At 35.6% G+C, this 21,130-nt stretch overlaps 1 protein-coding gene across 4 annotated transcripts in view; it reads right to left on the bottom strand.

The window, feature by feature from the left end:
- The window catches only part of NSD3 (nuclear receptor binding SET domain protein 3), a 92,525-nt gene that overhangs the window by 40,854 nt on the left and 30,541 nt on the right, over nucleotides 1-21,130 (bottom strand). For all 4 annotated transcript variants that reach the window (XM_081127051.1, XM_081127052.1, XM_081127050.1 and 1 more), the window contains exons 3-8: nucleotides 14,936-15,007; nucleotides 14,303-14,465; nucleotides 10,627-10,781; nucleotides 8,577-9,092; nucleotides 6,776-6,902; nucleotides 705-802 (exon numbers count right to left, since the gene is read on the bottom strand). In XM_081127051.1, the coding sequence (XP_080983177.1) occupies nucleotides 705-802; nucleotides 6,776-6,902; nucleotides 8,577-9,092; nucleotides 10,627-10,781; nucleotides 14,303-14,465; nucleotides 14,936-15,007 (1,131 nt within the window). The remainder of the gene's footprint in view (nucleotides 1-704; nucleotides 803-6,775; nucleotides 6,903-8,576; nucleotides 9,093-10,626; nucleotides 10,782-14,302; nucleotides 14,466-14,935; nucleotides 15,008-21,130) is intronic.

Raw genomic sequence — 21,130 nt, forward strand, 5'->3', positions numbered from 1 at the left:
TCTTCTTTCAGTATAAAACATTAAGAAAAATTCTGATTGCGAGTTTAACTAAAGGGAGTATGGTTTCTAAAAATGTCTTTGAAAAGGTAATTTAATATGAATATCACTAAATTGATTACACTGGTGTAAAACCCTTCAAAATGCTCCTCTTCCTTTTTTCCCCCCACTTGAAAAGTGTTTATCTGATAACCCGACAGCAGGTGAGTGCAATTCCATTGTGAAAATAACATTCCAAAAAATCTGTGATACCAACAGAAATCATCTATGATCATCTGTTTCTTAAATATAATTCTTGTAGTTAAATTAATTTGATATGTTTAAAAAATAAAAAAAATACATACCAGCAGCTTAAATTTAAAAAAAAATAATTTTTTTTAAAGGAAACTCATCGATGGTTCCAATAAAAATCATGAAATCATTTTGCTTGTAACAGAAATCTGAAAATAAATGTGAGGAATTCCTTAAGTCTTGCACCACTGGCTTCCCATCTCCTGAAGCCTGACTGTGTTCTGTGAAAATGCTTGAAGCAGAATCACAGGGATGGCTGGGTTAGAATAGGGCAGTGGAATTTACCAGGACAGAAGCATTAGATAGTCCAGAAAGGAAACCCAAGGTAGAGAAAGTTTTTCTTTTTTTAAGATACCAACATAAGCCGCAAGATTTACAAATACAATGCTTTAACTCTCTACATGTAGGAAGCCAACCTGCTCCTTTTTGATCTTCTTCTTTGGCACAACCTCGGTGGATTTCTCTGATTCAGAACGAGTTCTAATTGATCTTCTTTGTTGCTTCTTTTCTGAGCCTAAGAGGTAATTTAAACAAACAAATAAATAAAAACTCATTTAAGGATGGCTTGACATTTGTGTAATTAAGATTTGACCAAATTCCCTGTTTTTCTGATCTATTACTTTTGGTCTTTTAATTTAAATTACTAAAAAGCTATTAAATATTTGGGAGCACATAAAAATTTTTATAAGATCAAATTGTAAAGGCTGATAGCTTGAGACTAGGATTAATAAAGGACCCTAAATTTTACAAACGAAGATGGACTGGACTTTTTAAAATTATAAAGTCACATAGTTTATTCTTCTTAAAAGCAGATAAACACATTTATGTAACTATAATTGACGAGATGAAGGGATTGAGGGGATGGATGAAAGTGACTTTATTCTCAGTTGACCTTAGGAATTACTGGTTCAAAATTCAATCAGTACTACACATTTTGCATTTTAAGAAATGGGTTAAATTAATGATATGTGTAAAATGCTTAACAGTGCTTGGTGCATTTATACAAGTTTTGCTACTGTTAAATTATTAACAACAAAAGGGGGAAAAGCAGGAAATGCACAACAATGCTGACCAAAACCAAATCATTAATGTGACTATCAAGGGGTTTGTTATAATTTAGAAATATTAATTATGGAAAACTAGTTGAAACAAATTATCAAGGCTTTCATGTTCAATGGTAAAACAAGAAACTATTAAGATTTCTAAACAGCAAAATTCTTTGAAGGTAAACAGAGGACTCACATGGACCCCATTTTGGAAAGGGTAAAACTCAGACTGAAGATCACAACTTGAAAGAATACTACGTCGGGAATGACCGTCTGTGGCCCTGAGAAGGAGCAATACCTTCAGTGCAGCTGTTCTCCATCTTTTTGGAGCTCCATCTAAATGGTCCTTCCTAGGTAATAACCATCTTTCACTTACCATAGGAGAAAGCTTCTAAGACTTCCTATAAAATCAGGCATAAGCTACTTCAGTAAAGCCTTCAGATCACCTGTATATTATTTGTTTTCATTGTTCTTGTTTATTTGTAAGTAGATTCCCTCACTTTAGTTCAAGGCCAAAACAAAGAAGATTCCACTACTTTTGTTTTGGGGAGGGAGTAGGTAGTTTGATAACAATATATAGTTTCTGAGCTGTGGTTAATCATTTCTAGCAGAGAAGTCACAAATGAAGGTACTAGCTCCTTCCTTTACTCTCATTTTTCTCCTTAACACTGATGAAAATGTTCACCAAAACAACAGATATTCTACCCTCACAGACACATGAGTATCCAAAAATCCATACTTTAGTGTAATCATCAATATCAAGTACCTACGAGGGAAGAAGAAAATGAAAATAGAACTGCTTAAAACAAACAAATATCTTTACTTGTTTTGAGGATGACAACATAAATGTTCCATCAAGTAGATACCTGAGGTACTGTCTTATAGAAGATAAGGCAACATGATGTCTTAAAATTCTAAAAGCTACTCATATAGCACATAAATTTCACTACATTTAAAGTCACTAAAAAGTATGATGTTTACGTTAAGACAGAGAAGGTAAGCATCTTTGGCTGTGGAACGTAGCTTAGAAACCTAGTATAAATGCAAATACAATTCTGCAACCACAGAAATGCAGCAATGCCACACACTCTATGCATCCCCCAAATTTACTAGGAATTCTCAAGAATTCTCCCTATGTAGTTAACATCAGTTGAGATAATGATGATGTAACAAGTTTCTGAAGGAAGATCAAGTCTCTTTTCTGACTTTCAATTACAGGCACACCTCAGAGACATTGTGGGTTGTTCCAGACCACTGCCACAAAGCAAGTTCTAATTTTTTGGCTGGTGGAGGGTATTGACTTCAATTTGGAAGAAACACAACATATGTGAAGCGCAGTAAAGTAGAGCGCAATAAAACGAGGTATGCCTGTACTGAAGCTATTTTCACAAGAAGCAAAATGGTCATTTAAAACAACAAAATACAGCCCGGCCAGTGTAACTCAGTGGTTGAGCGTCAACCTATGAACCAGGAGGTCACAGTTCGATTCCAGGTTAGAGCACATGCTCGGGTTGCAGGCTCGATCCCCAGTAGGGGGAGTGCAGGAGGCAGCTGATCCATGACTCTCTCATCATTGATGTTTCTATCTCTCTCTCTCCCTCTCCCTTCCTCTCTCTGAAATCAATTAAAAAACCCACACAAAACAAACAAAAAACATTTTTAAAAAATCAATAAAAATATTTTAAAAAATAAAATGACATACACTTATCAATCACAGTTGGTAAGCAAATTTAAACCAAGGTGAAAGCTTTGGTATATTCATCTCTATATTAAGGTCCCAATATTAATTTACAACCTAATTATATGTGCTTGCCTGGGAAGAAACTGGGCTTTTTCCAGATATAAGGAATTATAAAATTCCACTTTACCTTTCATTTAAAAAAAGTTAAGAAGAGAGAAAAAGTCCATAGCAGAACTTAAATCTTACAATGAAAAGACTACATGAAAATAAAATGTTCAGTGGCTGAGAAGGAAAGAAACCAGCTCCATTAAAAATAAAAGTATAATACTTAAGATCAGTCTAATATTATATGAAGAATTTACTTTCTCCCTAGTTAGGAGAAAATAGATGTTTAAATAAAGATCCTCCTAGTCTAAGTATCACATTTAAATTCAGATAAATTACCAACAGTTTAGTGTAAAGGAAGATAACAAAACTGATTATGGAGAGCGGAGGCCAAAAGATTCTTTTAATATTCAAAGAAGGAAACAAACATTTTCAATTATGGCTAATTAATGCAAAATCTAAGTCCATTTATTCATTCCTTCAACATAATAATTTCATTATTTTTTTAACAGTGTTTTGATGTGATAGGTAGTAGACAGACAGGCATAAACAGAGCAAGGACCAGAGGCCCGGTACCGAAGGTCACCAAGGGGGAAAAGTCCCAGGTACCTAGCAATGGGCAAAAGTGAGAAAAACAAGTATTGTGTATGGTGGGACCCTCACCCCCAGAGTGACCTCTTCTCTCCCAGCATATCACTGGTCTTGAGGTTTAGACCCTCTGATCTTTCATACCACTTGTCATGCGGTTCAGACCCCACTCCTCCACAACCTTTCCTCCCCTGGCATGTTGCTACTCATTCAGTAGATTCCCATAGAGAAGGATTACAGGTGACAAGAGAATAGCCTCACCTGACTCCCATACAAGCCCTTGCACGACCACTCCCTTAAGCATTAAGCTCTCAGAACAATGAGGTTCTGACTTGCATCAAATGACCTCATAGGCAGAGCCTCGGGTCTGCTGACGAGAGTCAGAGTTTTGGTCAAACTTGAGATGACATTTAGGCCTCAGTTGTTTCAGCTCCAGGCCCAGAAAAGCAGCAAACCCAGATGAAACTATGCCATGTCTGACATCAGGAACAGATGCAATAACTAATGACCCCCTGATATTGTGCTGAAAATCAGTGGATACCACTACACTGAAAGCACACACCTAGAAAGCTGATGAATATTCTATTGAGCTACTCCCTTGGGACCTCTCCTAAGATCCCCACCTTTTGAGAGCAGATAAAAACCCTGCTAGCACCCATCACCTGCGAGCACCTTTTCCCACCCTCTCCTTCCCTCAAGCACATGCTCTCCACCTTTTTCCTAAGTTCCAAGGGCCCTTCTCTTGCCTCTGTAACTCATTTTCTGAACCCTCGCAGCCCAGCTGGCTCATCTTTTCTACCTCTGTGACTTTCTAAATAAACTTTCTCTTATAATTTGAGTTCCTTGGCTCTGAATTCTTTCTTTGCCAAACTTAACTACGAGGCTGCTAAACCAAGGTCTGGTAACATTCTGATTCTGTTTTGTCACTAACAGATACAAGCTGCAAATCTGGTTCTAGACTTTGCTATTCCCTCCTTACTTTCATATGGCTTCCTTTTCCAACTCAATTTTGGATAAAGGCATATTGTTTAATATGCCTGGTCCAACATATGCCCATCTCTTCTGACACCACCTCTCCCTGTCCTGCAGCCCCCAACCTATTTTTTTGTTTTAAAGAAAACTAGCCCAAGTTCTTTCCTAAACAATGATTGTTTTTACTCAGGTTTTATAGTAATAAGAATCTTACTCAAGCCTGGCCCAGTGTGGCTCAGTGGTTGAGCATCGACCAAGGATCCAGGAGATTGTGGTTCGGTTCCTGGTCAGGGCACATGCCTGGGTTTCGGGCTCGATCCCCAGTAGGGGGCTTGCTGGAGGCAACTGATCAATGACTCATCATTGATGTTTCTCTCTCTTTCTCTCCCTCTCCCTTCTTCTCTCTGAAGAAATAAAGACATATTAAAAAAAAACAAAAAAAACAAAAAACCTTCCTCAAAATTCCCTTACAAAAAATATTTACCCCTTAGTGCCACTAAATCACAGGTTTGCCTGAGTTAGTAATGATTCGAGATTACTACCTCAGGTCTTAAGACTTTAATCCTTCTCGAAAATTATTTGGTCACTTCTTAGATTCCAAAAAAGTTTTTAAAGAACAAAGTGAAACAAACTTCTTTCTCCTAAACTAAGATTCCAAATGGCCAACTTGGTTTGATATCTAACTCTTTACTTGATGGCTATATGAAGCAGTAATACTGTTATATAAACCTAACATACCGGACACTCAGTTAAACTATAAGATCCTTAGTAAGTCAGTCCCTCAATAAAAATTACTTTGGCTATTCCAACAGTCACAATTTTACTGAATATAGGCATTTGCCCTATAAGCAAAAATAATATAGCTTGATTTTCAATTCATGGTATTGTGGTAGGCAGCTAGACAGACATAAGCAGAGCAATGACGACTGGCCAGGTACAGGATACCAGGGTGGAAAGCCCCAGGTGCCTAGCAAAGGACAACTGTAGGGTGGGACCTTGCTCTCAGGGTGACCTTTCCTCCCCTAGCATATCGCCTGGTCACGAGGTTTGGACCCCTCTGACCTTTCCTTCCTAGAGATAACATCGAGAGGCCTCCATTGTATTTCAGCTCCAGGCCCAGATAAGCAAAAAAACCAGCCACAGCTGACCTCAGGACCAGCTGCACTGAATAATGACCTCCGGCCCTTGTGCCAGCCAACCAATCAGTGGAGACCGAAACCCAGAAAGGACACACCTGGAAAACTGTTGACTATTCTATTAAGATCTTCCCCTGGGACCTCCCCTAATCCACTCGTGAAGTCCTTGAGACAGAGGACCCCGTGTACTCTCCCTCCTGGGAGCTTGCCAGAGCCTATGCCTTAGCCTTTCCCATTCTCTTCCCCCTTCCATTTCCCCTTCTCCTCTCCCTCCCAGGTACCTTACCATCACCTTCCTCACTCCCAAGCTCCAAGGGCCCTTCCTTTGCCTCTATAACTTGTTTCTTCAGTCCATTTCTTCTACAAATTACTTCTTCTACCTTTGTGATTTTATAAATAAATGTTCTCTTATAGTTTGAGTCTTGGCTCTGAATTCTTTCCTAGCCAGAACTCAAGTCCTGATGTTGCTAAACCCAGGTCGAGTCTGACCCCAAGGGTCTAAGACCGAGTGATGGCCCCACCTGAACCTGTCTCCAAGGCCCCCTTTTCTCTGCTTTCCCAATGAGCCAAAGCAGCCCAGCCTAGGCCCTCTTGTTGCTTCTTCTATGCCCTTCCTTGTTTCACTGTCCTAAGTATATTTTCGCTGTGGTCAATAAATTCTTGCTTGCTTTTCTAAGCTTTGTCTCTTGACTGAAATCTTTCCTTCAAGAAGACAAGAACTGAGGTATAGTCCTCTCGTCGGTAACACTATTTTTAAATTCCTATAGGAAAAATAACTGTTACTATAAACTCTCTAGCCCCTAAACCACTTTCTTATTGAAATAATTGCTTTTATTGTTTTTTTAAAAATATAATTAGATTTTGATAACTAAAAGTTTCTTAGGAACATAGCTACCATGTTATAGCAGAGCAGAACTATAACCTCAAAATAGATCAATGTACTCTTCATTCATACCAACCTGCAGAACAAGATGTTGCTTCAGGAGATGATACATTCTGAGTTGCCTTTTCATTTCTCTGGTTTGGTGTAGAAATTATAAGTCTGTCTTGTCCCCTGACACTTATTTCCGTTTTGTTACCAATTCCCTTCAAAATAAGGCAAATAAAAAATAGGTATCAATGGCTTATAAAAAAATAGCTTAAGATTATAATTTGCTTGAATTTTATATGGCCTTGATCACAGCTAATTATCTTAGTCATTATCAGAACAATTTTATTAAAAGTCATTTGGATGTGTTCCAAAATGTACAATGAAATTACGTGTGTGTGTGGGGTGGGAGATCTATATGTCTAAGTCCAGATGACGAATATCACTAAAAAATGTGTTTCACATAATTTTCTATACAAAAACAAAGTATTTTCTGATCTGAACAGTCTCTCCTTTTACTCACGTCACAGTAAGAGAACTCTAGGCATCTTCATTTGGTAATGTACCCTACCTACTACACATGTTGTTGAAAGTGTCAACACATGTTGAAAGACAAGAACATCCATAGATACAGAAATATGTCACTCATGGTAACCAAAATGTGTACTCAATAAGCAATTTGAAACAGAGAGCTTTAAGTATTTTTAATGCAGTGAAATAAAGGAGTGATTTATAAATATATATGTATTTTTAAGCCTTCATTTATAAAAGGTCAGTTTTATCTCAAATTTCATTTACATAGCACTCTTTGGAGGAGGTTACAAAAGTCTGATTTGTGCATCTAAAAGCAGATTAAAAACTAGCTGCAAGAATGGAGCCAATCTATGTTCAAAAAAGATGCAGAGTACTCATTTGCCATTCAACGCTATCAGCAGAACCAAGTGGGAACTGTAACTTAAGTTTTTCCAAGTAGTTTAGCCTTAATGAAATCAGTAGAACCTATAGGAAGAAATAGGTAAATAGAGGAGCCTTACACTTCTCTCTAGGGAAATATATCAATAATAAAGCATACCTACATTTAATTACTTTAGTGTGCATGTGACAATGTTAGGAAATACAGAACTCTTTAAAAAGTACTCATCCATGAGGTGCTACTAACTCGAATTCACAAGCCCACGATTGTGGTATTGGTGGGGGGTAGTAAAGAGGTCTACAGAATAAGAATTATAAATCTTATGAAAGAGTTTTAAAGTATTAAAACTAAAATATAAGTTCCCTATATGGGGGCCTGGGGCTGGATGATGGAGATATTCAGTTTGAAGAAGCTATTTTCACCACATACCCAAGCTATCGCCATAGTTAATTGTTAAAGAACTAATGTAAGTTCTGGTTATTTCTCCAAAAAAATTAGGATCCCAAGCCAACATGAGCTTAAAAAAACTGCTGGTGCAACCAAACAGATCGATCAGTAGGTACAATTATTACAAAGGTTAATTCAGATAACTGACAAAATGATTTAATGAGAAGCACACTTTTCAACTAAGAAAAACTAACTATACAAACTAGAAACAGGCAAAGTGACCAGTTTTTTCCACAACTTTAGGGAGCTAGTCCAAATTTTGGCTGCACAGCTAAAGATTAATCAAGTACAGATGGGGATATTATAAAAGAGGGGATGGGGGAAGAAGAAGAAAAACAGCCTCTTTGCCTATGTCTTTTTTGCCCCATCTGAAACAGACTAATAAACTGGCTGTACATTTCAATGAAGTGGATAAAAAGGGTAGTTAAATTATGACCTGGTGTTGTTTTTTTAAATACCAAGGTTAACTAGTTATTAAATACCGCTTCCTGGGGAAAAATAAAACAAAAACCAAGGTGAAAAAAGGAGGTACCTTCGTTGAATAAACAAACTGATCGATAAATTTCCCATCTCCTGTAGCATTCTGAAGAGCAAACACTTGTTCAATTTTCACAACTGGAGACATGTTGCACTTCTGCAAATCCAAGCTCCCTTTGTGCATTGTAATAGAAGCTGGTAAAGATTTCCTGGCTGCTGCAGTTTTCCAGGCTATTTTAACAGGAGGTGGCTCTTCCTCTTCCACACTCGTGTGCCGCCTCTGGCTATGTCTCCGAATCTCAGTACTTGATAGTGAGGAGGCCACCTCACCTGCATTGGTCTGTTCTGGCTGAGTATTCAGCACTGATCTTGGTCTCCGGGGTTTTTTAACTTCAGCTTTGGAGGCAACATTCTTTTTTGCTTGAGATAAAGCCTCCTCAGGCTGTTTATCAATATAGATAAAAGTATACTGTTCTATTCTTTCCTCTCGGGTCATTTTCAATGCTTTCTCTGCATGGGCAATGCCAATATCCCATTGAGCACGTTCTCTCTGTGGGCGAGGTTTCCGAATCTTTAAAAAGAGATATAGGCATTATCAGACACATTTTAAACTAATGAGTACATTTAAACCACAAGGTATTTCCCAGTGAGCCTGCCATTTCTAGGTATACATAAATATCTTCAGGTTCTTCAGTCAAATCAGTAAAATGTTCTTACTCTATAACTTGGATAAATTGGTATTATTATCAGATGACATGCAGGTCTTCACTCATTTATATTTCCTCCTTTGTTGACCAACCTGCTGGACAAGTCCCTCAAAGAGGGAGTTGTCCTTCTAACATCATCTTCATAAAAAGTTAGCACTAATGACAACAAAGAGAAGAGGAATTACAGAAATGATTAATTTCAGTGGCCAATAAAACACTAACATTAAGAATGATACCCTAAAGCTCCAGGGTGCTACAGAGATCATGACAAAGCTAGCTGGCATTTGAAGAGCCAGCATTTGAAGCTGTGCTGCTAGTTTGTACCATAATGCAGATGGGGCAGAATGAAGAGAAAGGACAGAGCCCTAAGGAACAAATGTAAGCTGTTAAGACACAGCAAAGCAGAAATGCATGAAAGAAAAAGTAAACCTGAATCAGAGTTTCCACAGGTATCTATGCCCAGGGTTGATAAGAAGACTTTGGGTTGGCAAGACATGTAAGGAAATTTTAATAGAGCTACGTGAGATGAACAAAGGATTTAGGAATTATCCAGGGGGTTAGACTGAGATAGCCAGAAATTAGCTAATGAAACTATAAAATGGTATAGTATATGTCAAAGACCGATGTATATAAATCCATAAAATGTTAAGTATGATAAAATTAATCAAAATCCTCTGTGATCAAATTAGCTTTGAAAGTGTAAAAACATGACAAATTTCTGAATCACAAGAGACCCACACTAAAATTAGTTGAGTTTAAAAATCTCAACCAGACAGAGTATCACGAGTTCATATAAAAATCCTAAAATATCTACTGCCACATCAAACATGTTTCTTGGTTCCATCACCTGTGTGACCTGACTTGAACCAGTTACTAAAGCTTTCTGTGCCTCAATTTCTTCATTTGTAGAAACAATAATAGTATCTACCACATCTGAGTGGTTATGAAGATTAAATGAATTAATATATATATATATAAAATGCTTAAAACAGTGCCTCTCTCACAGTAGGTGCTCACTAAATATTTTTAAAGCTTTACGTTCATAAAATATTTTGCTAAATAAGAATGAAGGAAAATTATGGAAAGATGCTGAAATAGAAAAAAGAATAAAAATCCTTGGCAAAATCCATGTTTCACTAGTATCTACTAGACTTACCTATATTAATTCAAAATAGACTCCAATGTTGTATTAGAGCAGACAGGTAAAGTTTTTAATAGTACTATAACACTGTTCATATGACGTATAAAACTATTGACAGAATAAGTTATTAAAATCAAAATAAAAGAAATTAAAATGCCATTCTAACAATAGTCTGAATTCAAGTATTAAAAGTTCTACTAAATTATGAAGTCCTTTTAAAAACTCTATTAGATTGATAATGTTAACATGTCAGTTACCTTTTGTTTCTCAGAGTGATTGCTGGCTTGTTTGGTTGCCTCAGCCAGTAATTCTTCATACTGTTTATGACCTTTATACTCTCGTACCCGTTTTTCATGAACCCATGCCCTCTCTGGTTGGTTGCTAAAAAACTGGACATGATATTCCCGGGCACCTGAAAGTAAAAATCCTTATTAACCATTTCAGAACGTAAGTATGCACATATACTTCGCAAAAAACATGAACCTAAGCTGTTCCCTAGTATTATTCCCGTCAAAAGTTGTAGTTTTGTAGAAACTATCTACCAATTATATAATTAATAGTTATTTAAAAAACTCACCCCAAATGATTAAAATTAGTACAGCAAGTTTGAAGAGAAAATTATAAATTCTGCTAATTATCAGATTTGTTATGTTGGTTGCACAATTTATTTTTACTTGCCTCCAAACTTTTTACAAACAAATCTGAATATATAAATTTTCCATAAAAAAAATGTATAACAAGTGCTGGTCAAATTGCTTTTCTAGCTGTATAGAAGTATGGTATAAAGACCTGAATTTAAAAATAGGAAAGGCCACTGAGACTCTTTCAGGGATCCTGTGAGGTCAAACTATCTTCATAATAATATTGAGATGTTATTTGTCTTTTTTACTCTGTTGACATTTGTACCTAATATTGCAAGAGCAATGGCAGATAAGAGTGCTGGCATCTTAGCACAGAGAGGCAATGAGTGACACCAAACTAGTGTCACATTCTTCACGGCCATACACTGGCAGTTAAAAAAAAGCCAGTTATGCTTCATGTCCTTCATGAAGCAGTAAAAATGATTAACTTTACTAAATCTCAACCCTTGAATACCTATCTTTTCAATATTATGTGTGATGAAATGGGGAATATGCATAAAGCATTTTTGCATATGGAAGTATGATGGTTATCTTGAGGAAAAGTACTTGTGTGATTGAGTTGCTGCAAGGTGAACTGGCCACTTTTTCATGGAATACACTTTTTACTTGAAAGAATGACAGAAAAACTATGGTTGTTTGAACTTGAGCATCCCGCAGATACTTGCTCAAAAATAAATAGTTTGTCACTTGAAGGAAAACAACTGACAACATTTGTTGCCGATAATAAAATTTGGTCTTTCAAATAAAAAGTAGAATTTTGAAAAACTGGTATCTGCCCCTACTAGTCTTCCAACTTCCCAATAATCAAATAATTTTCAAATGAAATAAGTGGTGATGTTAACTAATGTGATTTTTAAAAATATCTATAAAGAAATGTGTCAACATTTGGAAGGTATGTATGACTTAGTAAGCCAGTATTTTTTAAATGGCCAATCTATATATGATGTTAGAAAGTCATGAAAGGTTAAACAGCCATTCAAAGTGCAAGACAGAACCAATGGATTTTAATTTAACAAAGTACAAAAAGTTTATCAATATGATTTCAATTTCCACAATGCAATTAACCCACCACCTGTTGAGTTTTGGTGTAAAAACAAAGAAATATATCCACAATTATCTAAAAAGGCTACAAATGTACTCTTACCGTTTACATCTACATATCTGTGTGACGCCAGGTTAACTTTACATACTTCAATCAAAACAAGTCATGACAGACTGAATAAAGAAGCAGATACGAAAATCTAGTGTCTTCACTTAAGTCAGACATTAAAGAGATTTATAAAAATGTAAAATGCCCGGGCCATGTGGCTCAGCTGACTGGAGTTTCGTCTGGTACACACCAAAAGATTGCAGGTTTGATTTTCGGTCCGGGCACCTTACAGGAGGCAACCGATTGATATCTCTCTCTCACATGGATGTTTCTCTTTCTCTCCCCACCCCCCAATTTTTCTCTCTAAAATCAGTAAACATATCCTTGAGTGAGGATGAAAAAGTAAAACAATCCCATTTTTTTCATTAATTTTTTTGTTTGAGAAAACAGTTACTTTTCATCAAAACACAATGATAACATATAGTGGGTTCTTCTAAAATAAATTAGAAAATACTTAAAATTTTTCTCAGCTTTAATTTCTAAATTAAAATAAATAGTAATAGATATAACCCAATGTAAACACAAGCTTTTTAGAGTCCTCAAATTTTAAGAGTAAAAAAGGCTCTGGGACCAAAACATGTGAGAACAGTTGCTCTAGAGTAGTGCTACTCTGAAAGTATAGTTCCCAGAATAAGCCAGTCTGTGACAAAATAAGAACAGAAGTTAAGAGTGAGCATCTATGATAATTTGACACTGCTGTGGCATCTAGACACATAAGCAGGGATCTTACACTCTGTGTTTTTTGGAGGGGGAGGCCTTTTGTTTCTCTAATAGTTAATTTTATGGTATTTGACAGAAATATTGGTCTATGGTGGACTGGAAATTAAATAAAAAAGAAAGTCTTTTACCAAATATAGTTTGAAAAACACTGTTCTAGAGAAAAAGTCTCAGGTCAGTCGAGAAATATAGAAACTGGTCTTTTTGGGGAATCCAAGATAATTCACATAAGGAGAGAAAGACAACAAGCAGATCCTGACTAGAAAAATGTGGGTATTATGCTTAAATTGAACTATTTTATCCGAAGTCAATTATATCTTAGATTTGAAAATTTTTAACTTTATTAGGAATTAAACAGGAGATTATGTAAGGAATTTTGAAACGAGATTAAAATTTCATATGCATAGAAGTAGACTTTCAACAATCTTTTAAAAAAATCCTGCCCCACTGATGCTTTCAATTACCCCAACCTTTAATGGGCAGGTCACAATGACGAGATGATTGTCTTCTTTAACAGGGCACATTTCTGGCTGTTCAGCACAAGAGCTACAGATATGCCTGATTCTATCACGAATCTGGCTTGCCAGACTTATGCAGGCACTTTTTCTCCTCAGAACAGTGAACAGGGATCAAGACACAAAGTTTAGAGTGAGAGAGAAAAAAAAGTTGTCAAAAACAATAAGGAACTCAAACATGTAACAAGAATGAGTTTGCAAAACAAAGATCCAGAAATAAATTCCAAACTCAAACCTTCCTCTGGCTACTAAGCAAGTCCATTCCAAATGGCATCAGGAATCTAATATACATGCTTTGGTTAAATCCAGGAAAAGGAGTGGAGAAAAGTTAGAACACACTTTTTCTTAATATTCAACATTTCTAAGGTAAGATTCCATGCTATATAGATAAATTCAAGCTATATTTCTATGTCATATTGAATTTATAAGGCTATCCCAGTAAATGTAGATTCAAAAATGGAGTAGAGGAAGAAAAAATGTCCTGTAAAATTTATCAGGATAAAAAGACCTTGTCTGGCTAAAAAATTACTACCCACAGGAGTCAGTGGATGAAATTAAAATGATCAAAATTTCTTGGCCCAAATGCCTATTAAAACTCATATAAGACATCTTATTACTTATCCATCTGCTTTCTTTCAGAATTCATATGAGAAAGAAATTATAAAATAAAACAAATAAAAGGGTGTTAAAGGGAAAACAAGGACTATATCACTTACAAAGGCTCTTTGCCAGTTAAGATGTCCATAAGCATTTCACTGGTTATTAAAAACTGATGTGGACATGCATACTGATGTTAGATTATATGTCATGTGTGTATTCTTATATTCAAATACAACATTTAAGATTCACTTTTTTCTTTCCTACCTTTTACTTAATCTGTTATTTAGTATCTGTTTATACCTTTTCTTACCTCTTGTATTAATTTTGGTATGAACCTCGAGCTGGGGATCGCTTGAAACCATACAAGGCCACCAAGGATAGGTTCCAACCTTAGACCAAACAAGATCGCCGACCTGGAACTTAACACCAGCGGAGACTTCTGTTGTTGGAACAGAAGATAGTATCGGCTGAACCTATAGGAAAAGGTCATAAAACTTCATCAGCAGAGAAATTTTAAAGAAGAAACTATGTACGAAGTACATTTAACAATAACAATCCATGTAAACTTTATCTTCAATTATATTTTTCTCTGATACCTGCTATCCATAACTGGCAAAAGGGGAGAAGAGAAGAGGAAAATAATAAGCCCAATTCCAAATATTAAAATTAGGATTCAATTTCTTTTGCCACATTATTGATAAGGTATCTTGAAAATTCACATAATCTATTAAAAAGTGGTTATAGTTTTGAAAAGGAAAATAATTTCCTCTTAAATATTTCCTAAAAATATCTTCCTGTTAAACCAGCTCTAAGATTTATTTCAGTATAACCTCTGAAATAAAGAAGTATGGGGCTGCAAAGTGAAACGTGTTGTAATCTAATCATCCTGGTTTCACCTTCTTATGCCGTACTTGGTTCGACAGTATTCAATAAAGCAGCTCACCGAGGTTTCCTCTTTTAGCACTGGATCTTCTCTTGGTTTTTCCAAAGCAGGCTCAACTCTCTCATTTGGTCTCTAGGTGAAAACGCATAGGTAAAAAGAATAAAATGGCAAACCAAAGAAGAGTAACATACACAGAAAGAATCAAAGTAAACTAATTAGTAAAGAGAATAAAGGACACTTATTAACTGGATAATGTAAGGAGTAAGAATACAACTCATGCAGTACTTAATGCTATGTCCTAATAGTCATTTTCTATTCTACACCACAGCCACACCTTCCATTTCTTATTTTATTACTTTTAAAACAGAATTTCTTAATTTGCTGGTTTTGGGGTCCTTTTAAACCTATCAGAGAGCAGAAAAATGGGCACTCTGAGATTGCTAAAATGTAACTTGGAGGGTTTTCTGGAGAGCAATTTGGCAAAATGTATGAAAAGCAAATCCACTTCTAAAAATATATATTGAAAAAGCATTTATATGTGTGAGTGTGTGTGTGTATGTATATATATGAAGATAGCAAACCAGTGCTATTTGTATGAGCGAGTATTAGAAACAGTCTAGATGTTCAAAATGTAGAATTTGTTAAGTATGGTATAACTAGATAGTAGAATAATATAAATAAATTTTAATATGACATGGGAAAATAACAATATAATGTTACTTAAAAACAGCAAATTGCAAAGCAGTTTATATAGTGTTTCCAGCCTTGGAAAAATAATTTTTTTATGTGCACAGAAGAAAAGACTAGAAAGATACCACTATGTGATGGAATAAGTGATTTTTTTTGGCGTGCTTTTCTGTATTTGTCAAATTGTCTATAATAAACACTCCGTTACTTTTCTAATCATAAAACCCACAAATCTGTTATTTAAAAATGAATTTCTACAATCCCTTGAGGAGGCAATTTGGAAGTATCTATCAAAATTCAAAATACGTATACTCTTCAATCTAGTACTTATATTTTAGGAACCTATTCTACAGAAATATACAAAATGAGAAAATCTAAGCAGAGGGATGGTAACTACAGACATAGCATGTCAATAATCTACATGTCTGTCTACCAACATCTTCCTACTTTTTATCTGATACATTATACACCAAATTAATAAGAGCAGCTATCTTTGGGAAACAAGATTAGGGAAACATGAGGGAAGAGCTATACTTTTGTATTATTTGCATTTTCTGTAAAAAGCAAATTACTTTTGTAATTAAAAATTTTTTTTAAGTTTCTCACTTGTCAAAGAACAGAATTTAATTTAGATGGCTTAGAAAGAGGAATATATCCATCAAATACGGTCTGAACTCAATTAAAAAAATGTCTAATTTTATTTTTTTATCCTCACCCGAGAATATGTTTATTAATTCTTAGAGAGAGGAAGAGAGAAACATCGATTGGTTGCCTCCCCTAAGTGCCCTGACTGGGAATCAAGCCCACAACCTTTTGGTGTAAGGGACAATGCTCCAAGCAACTGAGCCACCTGGCCAGGGCAAAAAACATGGCTAATTTTAGAAGCTACTCAAAATTCTCATTCAATTAAGACATTTAAAATACTGTTGTAAAAACAAAAATTTATTAAATAAATGAATTGTAAGAAGGTTTTTAACTGTTAGGAAATGTTAAGCTACACTAATATTATATCCCAACCCCCAAGTATTAATCATTCATTCAATAGTGCCTACAACTTCCCAGGCACTGTTCTAGAAGCTGGGTATACAATGGTGAAACAAACAGATGGAATCCCTGACCTCAAAAAACTTTACAGTTGGGTAGGATAGACACTAAACAAACAAAACCACAAACACATACTAATACAATGTAAATGTATGAGGAAAAATTATGGTGTGTGGGTGTGTGGGGGGTGTAAGGGATTGAGTGTGGGTGTGTATATTTTTAGATACAAAGCTCAGGAAAGGCCTCTCTGAGAAAGTAAATCTAAAAATCAAAGGGAGGGGAATTAGTCTAGTAGAAAGCGGGAGAAAGAACAGTCCAAAAAGAAGTGGCACGTGTGAGATCCCTGAGGTTAAAAAAAAGGTAGAAATTTCAAGAAGGCCATTACAACGGACTCAACTGCCCCAAGGAGGAGAGAGGGTGCAAGATGAAAGTGGAGAAGCAGGCTACATTACGAGGGCCTTGAGAGCCATGTTCAAGTGTTTTATCTTCAGTGCAGTGAAAAACCACCGAAGAGGATGAGGTAGGGAAGTAACATGCCAATTTGTTTTTAAAAGACCATATTAGCAGTTATGTGGAGAACATTTTGGAAGGGAGCAAGAGGGGAAGCAGAATGTTTAATAGGAGGTTAATAAAAATAATGGAAATGGCCCAGGTGAAAGAAGGTACTAACAACTTGTTGATGGGAACAAAATTAGCTTTGTTAGATGCATCTGTGGTGGTACCATAAGTATCTAATCTAATAGGACACACTCATTGAGCACGGAAAAAAATATCTATGTTCAAAAGAAAAAAGGTTTTTTCCTGATCACTAGTGTAATAACAAAGCAGTTTAGAAATACTGTTCATGCTTGCATAGGCCCATTAGGTAGTTTCATTTCAGTCTATAGATATAGCTTACACCTTCCCCTCAGCTTCTCACTCTCAAGCTATAGCAGAAAGGCAGGGCCCCTTGAGGAAGCAGTATGGAGCCAAGAAAGGGAGTCATCCTCCTCACGTTGAATCTTCCTGATGTCTGGGTGTAAGGAATCTCTATAACTCTTTTTGAGGGCAGATAGATAAGGAATAACTAATCTTTGCCAAACAACAGAATCCTACTATTGTAAGAACCTGTCTGAACCCCATTAACTTTTTTCCCTTTCTAGATTAAAGACAGGATTGCCTTCAAAACTTTTAAATTACTCAAATGTCTTATCTTTATTTGATTTTTTGTTTTGTTCCAAATCATTCGTGTTCCCTTCAGGCCGGATTGAAACACTATTAAAATCACTTTCCTAGAACTAAATTTTTTTACACTTTAAAAGATTTTTTAAATTATTTAAAAGAATTTTTTACATTTTAAAAGAAAACAAATGGCAAAGTAGAGAAAGAGACCGAAGAAGATTTATTCTAGCTTTCAAGACTATATAACTAAAAGGAGGAAAAAAAGGTTAAATAAGGATGCTGCAATGACAGAAAGGAAATATATACATTGAAAAACGTACTAATGCATAAGCAAAATGGAATTATCTAGGAGGCATTTAGAAATCTCTGACGAGCTCAAAAGAAAGGTAAGAGGATAAACCAAGAGATAGCATAGTAACACAAACAAAAATTGAGAGAAGTTTTTAAGACAAAATGGTCAACAGAAATCAAATGTTTAGAACTCAAGAAAAATAAGGAGTCAGAAAATGCCAACAGGTTCAGTAATTTTGGGTATGAAATCCATTTTCCTTTAGTTGTTCAAAGGATAGATAAGCTTAAAAGAGATTAAAATCAAGTAAGGGCAGAAAATACCTTTTTTGGTAACTTTTTTGCTTAATAATTTTCAAAACATTAAGCAAAATCATATTTTCTAAAAGAGCAAAAAATTGATGTCAACATTTAAGGTGAAAAGAAAATTTTAAAGGCAAAATAAATTGTTCATTTTTTTTTAACTTTCTGAATAACTGCTTAAGTCCATAGTTTTAAAGACTAAAAAATCTGTACAAGAAGAACATTTTGCACGTGAACAGGTTCTAAGACTTTTAAGACCTAATACTCTAAGGCTAGGGAACCAAATATAACCTCTAAATTAGTGCTAATGGGGCTGAATCAGCTATTTGGCTTTTTATAAGTGAAATGGCAAGCTAAGAGTTAATGAGACTAGCATTAGTGGAAAAGCCCAGAGGTGCTGGTGGAAGACCAAAGTTTGAACAGGGCCTTCACTCACATGCCTGAGGCATTACACCTGCCAAGGAGGAAGAAATGCAGAAACACTTCCACATGTTTCTAATTTGGTGGGAGGAAAAACTGTTAAAGCAGCTTTAAAAAATATACAGTTTCAGTAGTGATCTCAGGTCTCCTGCTGCCTAGATGTTTGGACACTTTTTCATTGTTGAGAAGATATATGTAGGTTGTTCCAAATAACAGCCACTCTTCAGAAGGCCAAACAGCTCAGAATTGGGAGGAAATATTTGTAGATCAAATACTGAGGGGGGGGGAGTGAAATCTTAAAGTGAGATTTTGTTCAAAAAAAAACCTATGAGCTTGAGGAAAAACATGCCAAACTTTTCCTCCAGGCACACAGTTCTCATTATGCTTCCCTAAGGTACTGGGAGAACGGAACTATCCAGTGGTGTCAGCTCCCTTACTTGGACTTCACTTTCACTCCTAGGCCCTTTATAATGCTAAATACCAATGGTTTGGGCCCCTAGTGACAACCAGGAAGCACAAAGGTGTCAAAAATTAAAACATTTTAAAACACTGTCCTGAAGGAAGCAAAACAGATATTCTAGTTAAGGAAATGTAATTAAAAAACATATAAGGTTACAAAACATTAATTTGTGCACATCACTAGTCATCTGTATAGCTTAGTAAAAGCATGATAAAGCAGGACACTAACAACAAGCAAGAGCCTTGAGAGCTCTAGCTTTAAAGTTCTGTTGTCAGAATAAAGTACAACTTTTATGGCACCCATTTCTTAAGTTTCTCACTGTCTTCCATGTGTGACAAAATTTTGATTAATCAAAATTCAACTTATAAGAACTTAGCTCTTCACTTCTTTGAAAGAAAAGGGAGGAGGGAAGGGAGAAAAAGAAAAAGGGAGAGAACGATGGGGGGGAGGGAAAAAAGGAAGGGGGAGGGAGCGGGAGCACAGGGAGGAGAGGAGTGTGGGAGGAGAGGGAGAAAAACAAGAAAAAAACCTGAATTTTCCCAAAAAACTCAACTTTCAGGCTATAGTTCTGGTAATATTTAGTGCAATCAATGCCACTTTCTACATTTATTCCTACAAATTGACATTCCTGAACCTCAAGATATTGTAGGATCCTAAATAATGAAATATTAACTTATGCCTCACATGATTTACTAAAAAAGAAAATGAACCACAACTCTTAAATTATATCTAACCATTCTAATGCCTGGATATAATAGATGACTGAGAGTTTAAGTGCTATAAAGCATAGCAGATATCCAACAAAGACAGAGATGGCTTTAAAATCTCACTGCAGAGTGATTACTAGAAATCCTTGCACTGAATTTTTCCTAGATTCCAATAAAGCAAAAAGTAGATATGAAAAATAGCCTGGCTATCCTGCCTTTAATTGCTTCCAGCACTATTTCTATTTTGAGATATATTTTTAACTAATTTTATCAATAAAGTCAAAAAGTCTAACCTATTAAATAAAATTAGATAATCTCCTACTTGCCAGATTCTCTACAGCAAAAGCAAGATGGGCCAGCAGGACAGTTCTCAGGAACTGAGCTAAAACCAAATTTGGTTTTGTGCATTTTGTGATTCCCAAGGGTCATAGTGCATCACATACCTTTTCATTTCAGATTTAGGAAAGAAATGCTACAGTGAATGTATCTGGAGTACAAAAAGTTAACTTCTCTCCTATTTATTCATTTACTTAATACACAGTCAGTATAAGATACTATGTGAGGTAATTTCTGTGGGGGACATTTAATAAACGACATAAGAAATTAAAAGGCATTTCAGAAACCACTTAGTTCCAAAGCCTTCATTTTACAGTTCTTACAAAACTAAGGCACCATAATAGCTAAAGTGTCCCTGATTACTCTTTATCTTATTACCTGGTTTCATTTTCTTCACAGTACTTAACACTATCTGAACTTAGAAATGTACATACTAGAATAGAAGCACACAAAAAGCAGGCATCTTTACTCTTCATTCATTGCCCTACTTTTAATTCTAAGTGTCTGGCACACAATTGATCTGTTAAATGAGTAAATAAGAAAACTATAGGAAAAAACCCCACATATTGAAATACCACATTCGAACTTGTTAAAGTGTAGAATCACTGTGATCTTTACTCCAGAAAAAGATCACATTTGAGTTGTATGAAGTACTGGAATCCAGCTATCAAGGAAAAAGTGAGCTGGTAAGAAGTAAACATTTATTTGAACAGAAAATAAAATTAACTTAGGCATACCAGATGTAAAAGCAGACAACTGTCAAAAAATAAATAGATATTCGTTTCTTCCCAAATCAATATCTAGAAAGCATCTTCAATTCATATCATGTATTAGAATACTAACTAAAAA

This window comes from Miniopterus schreibersii (assembly GCF_964146895.1).
Source record: "Miniopterus schreibersii genome assembly, chromosome: 2".
Taxonomy (NCBI): Eukaryota; Metazoa; Chordata; class Mammalia; order Chiroptera; family Miniopteridae; genus Miniopterus; species Miniopterus schreibersii.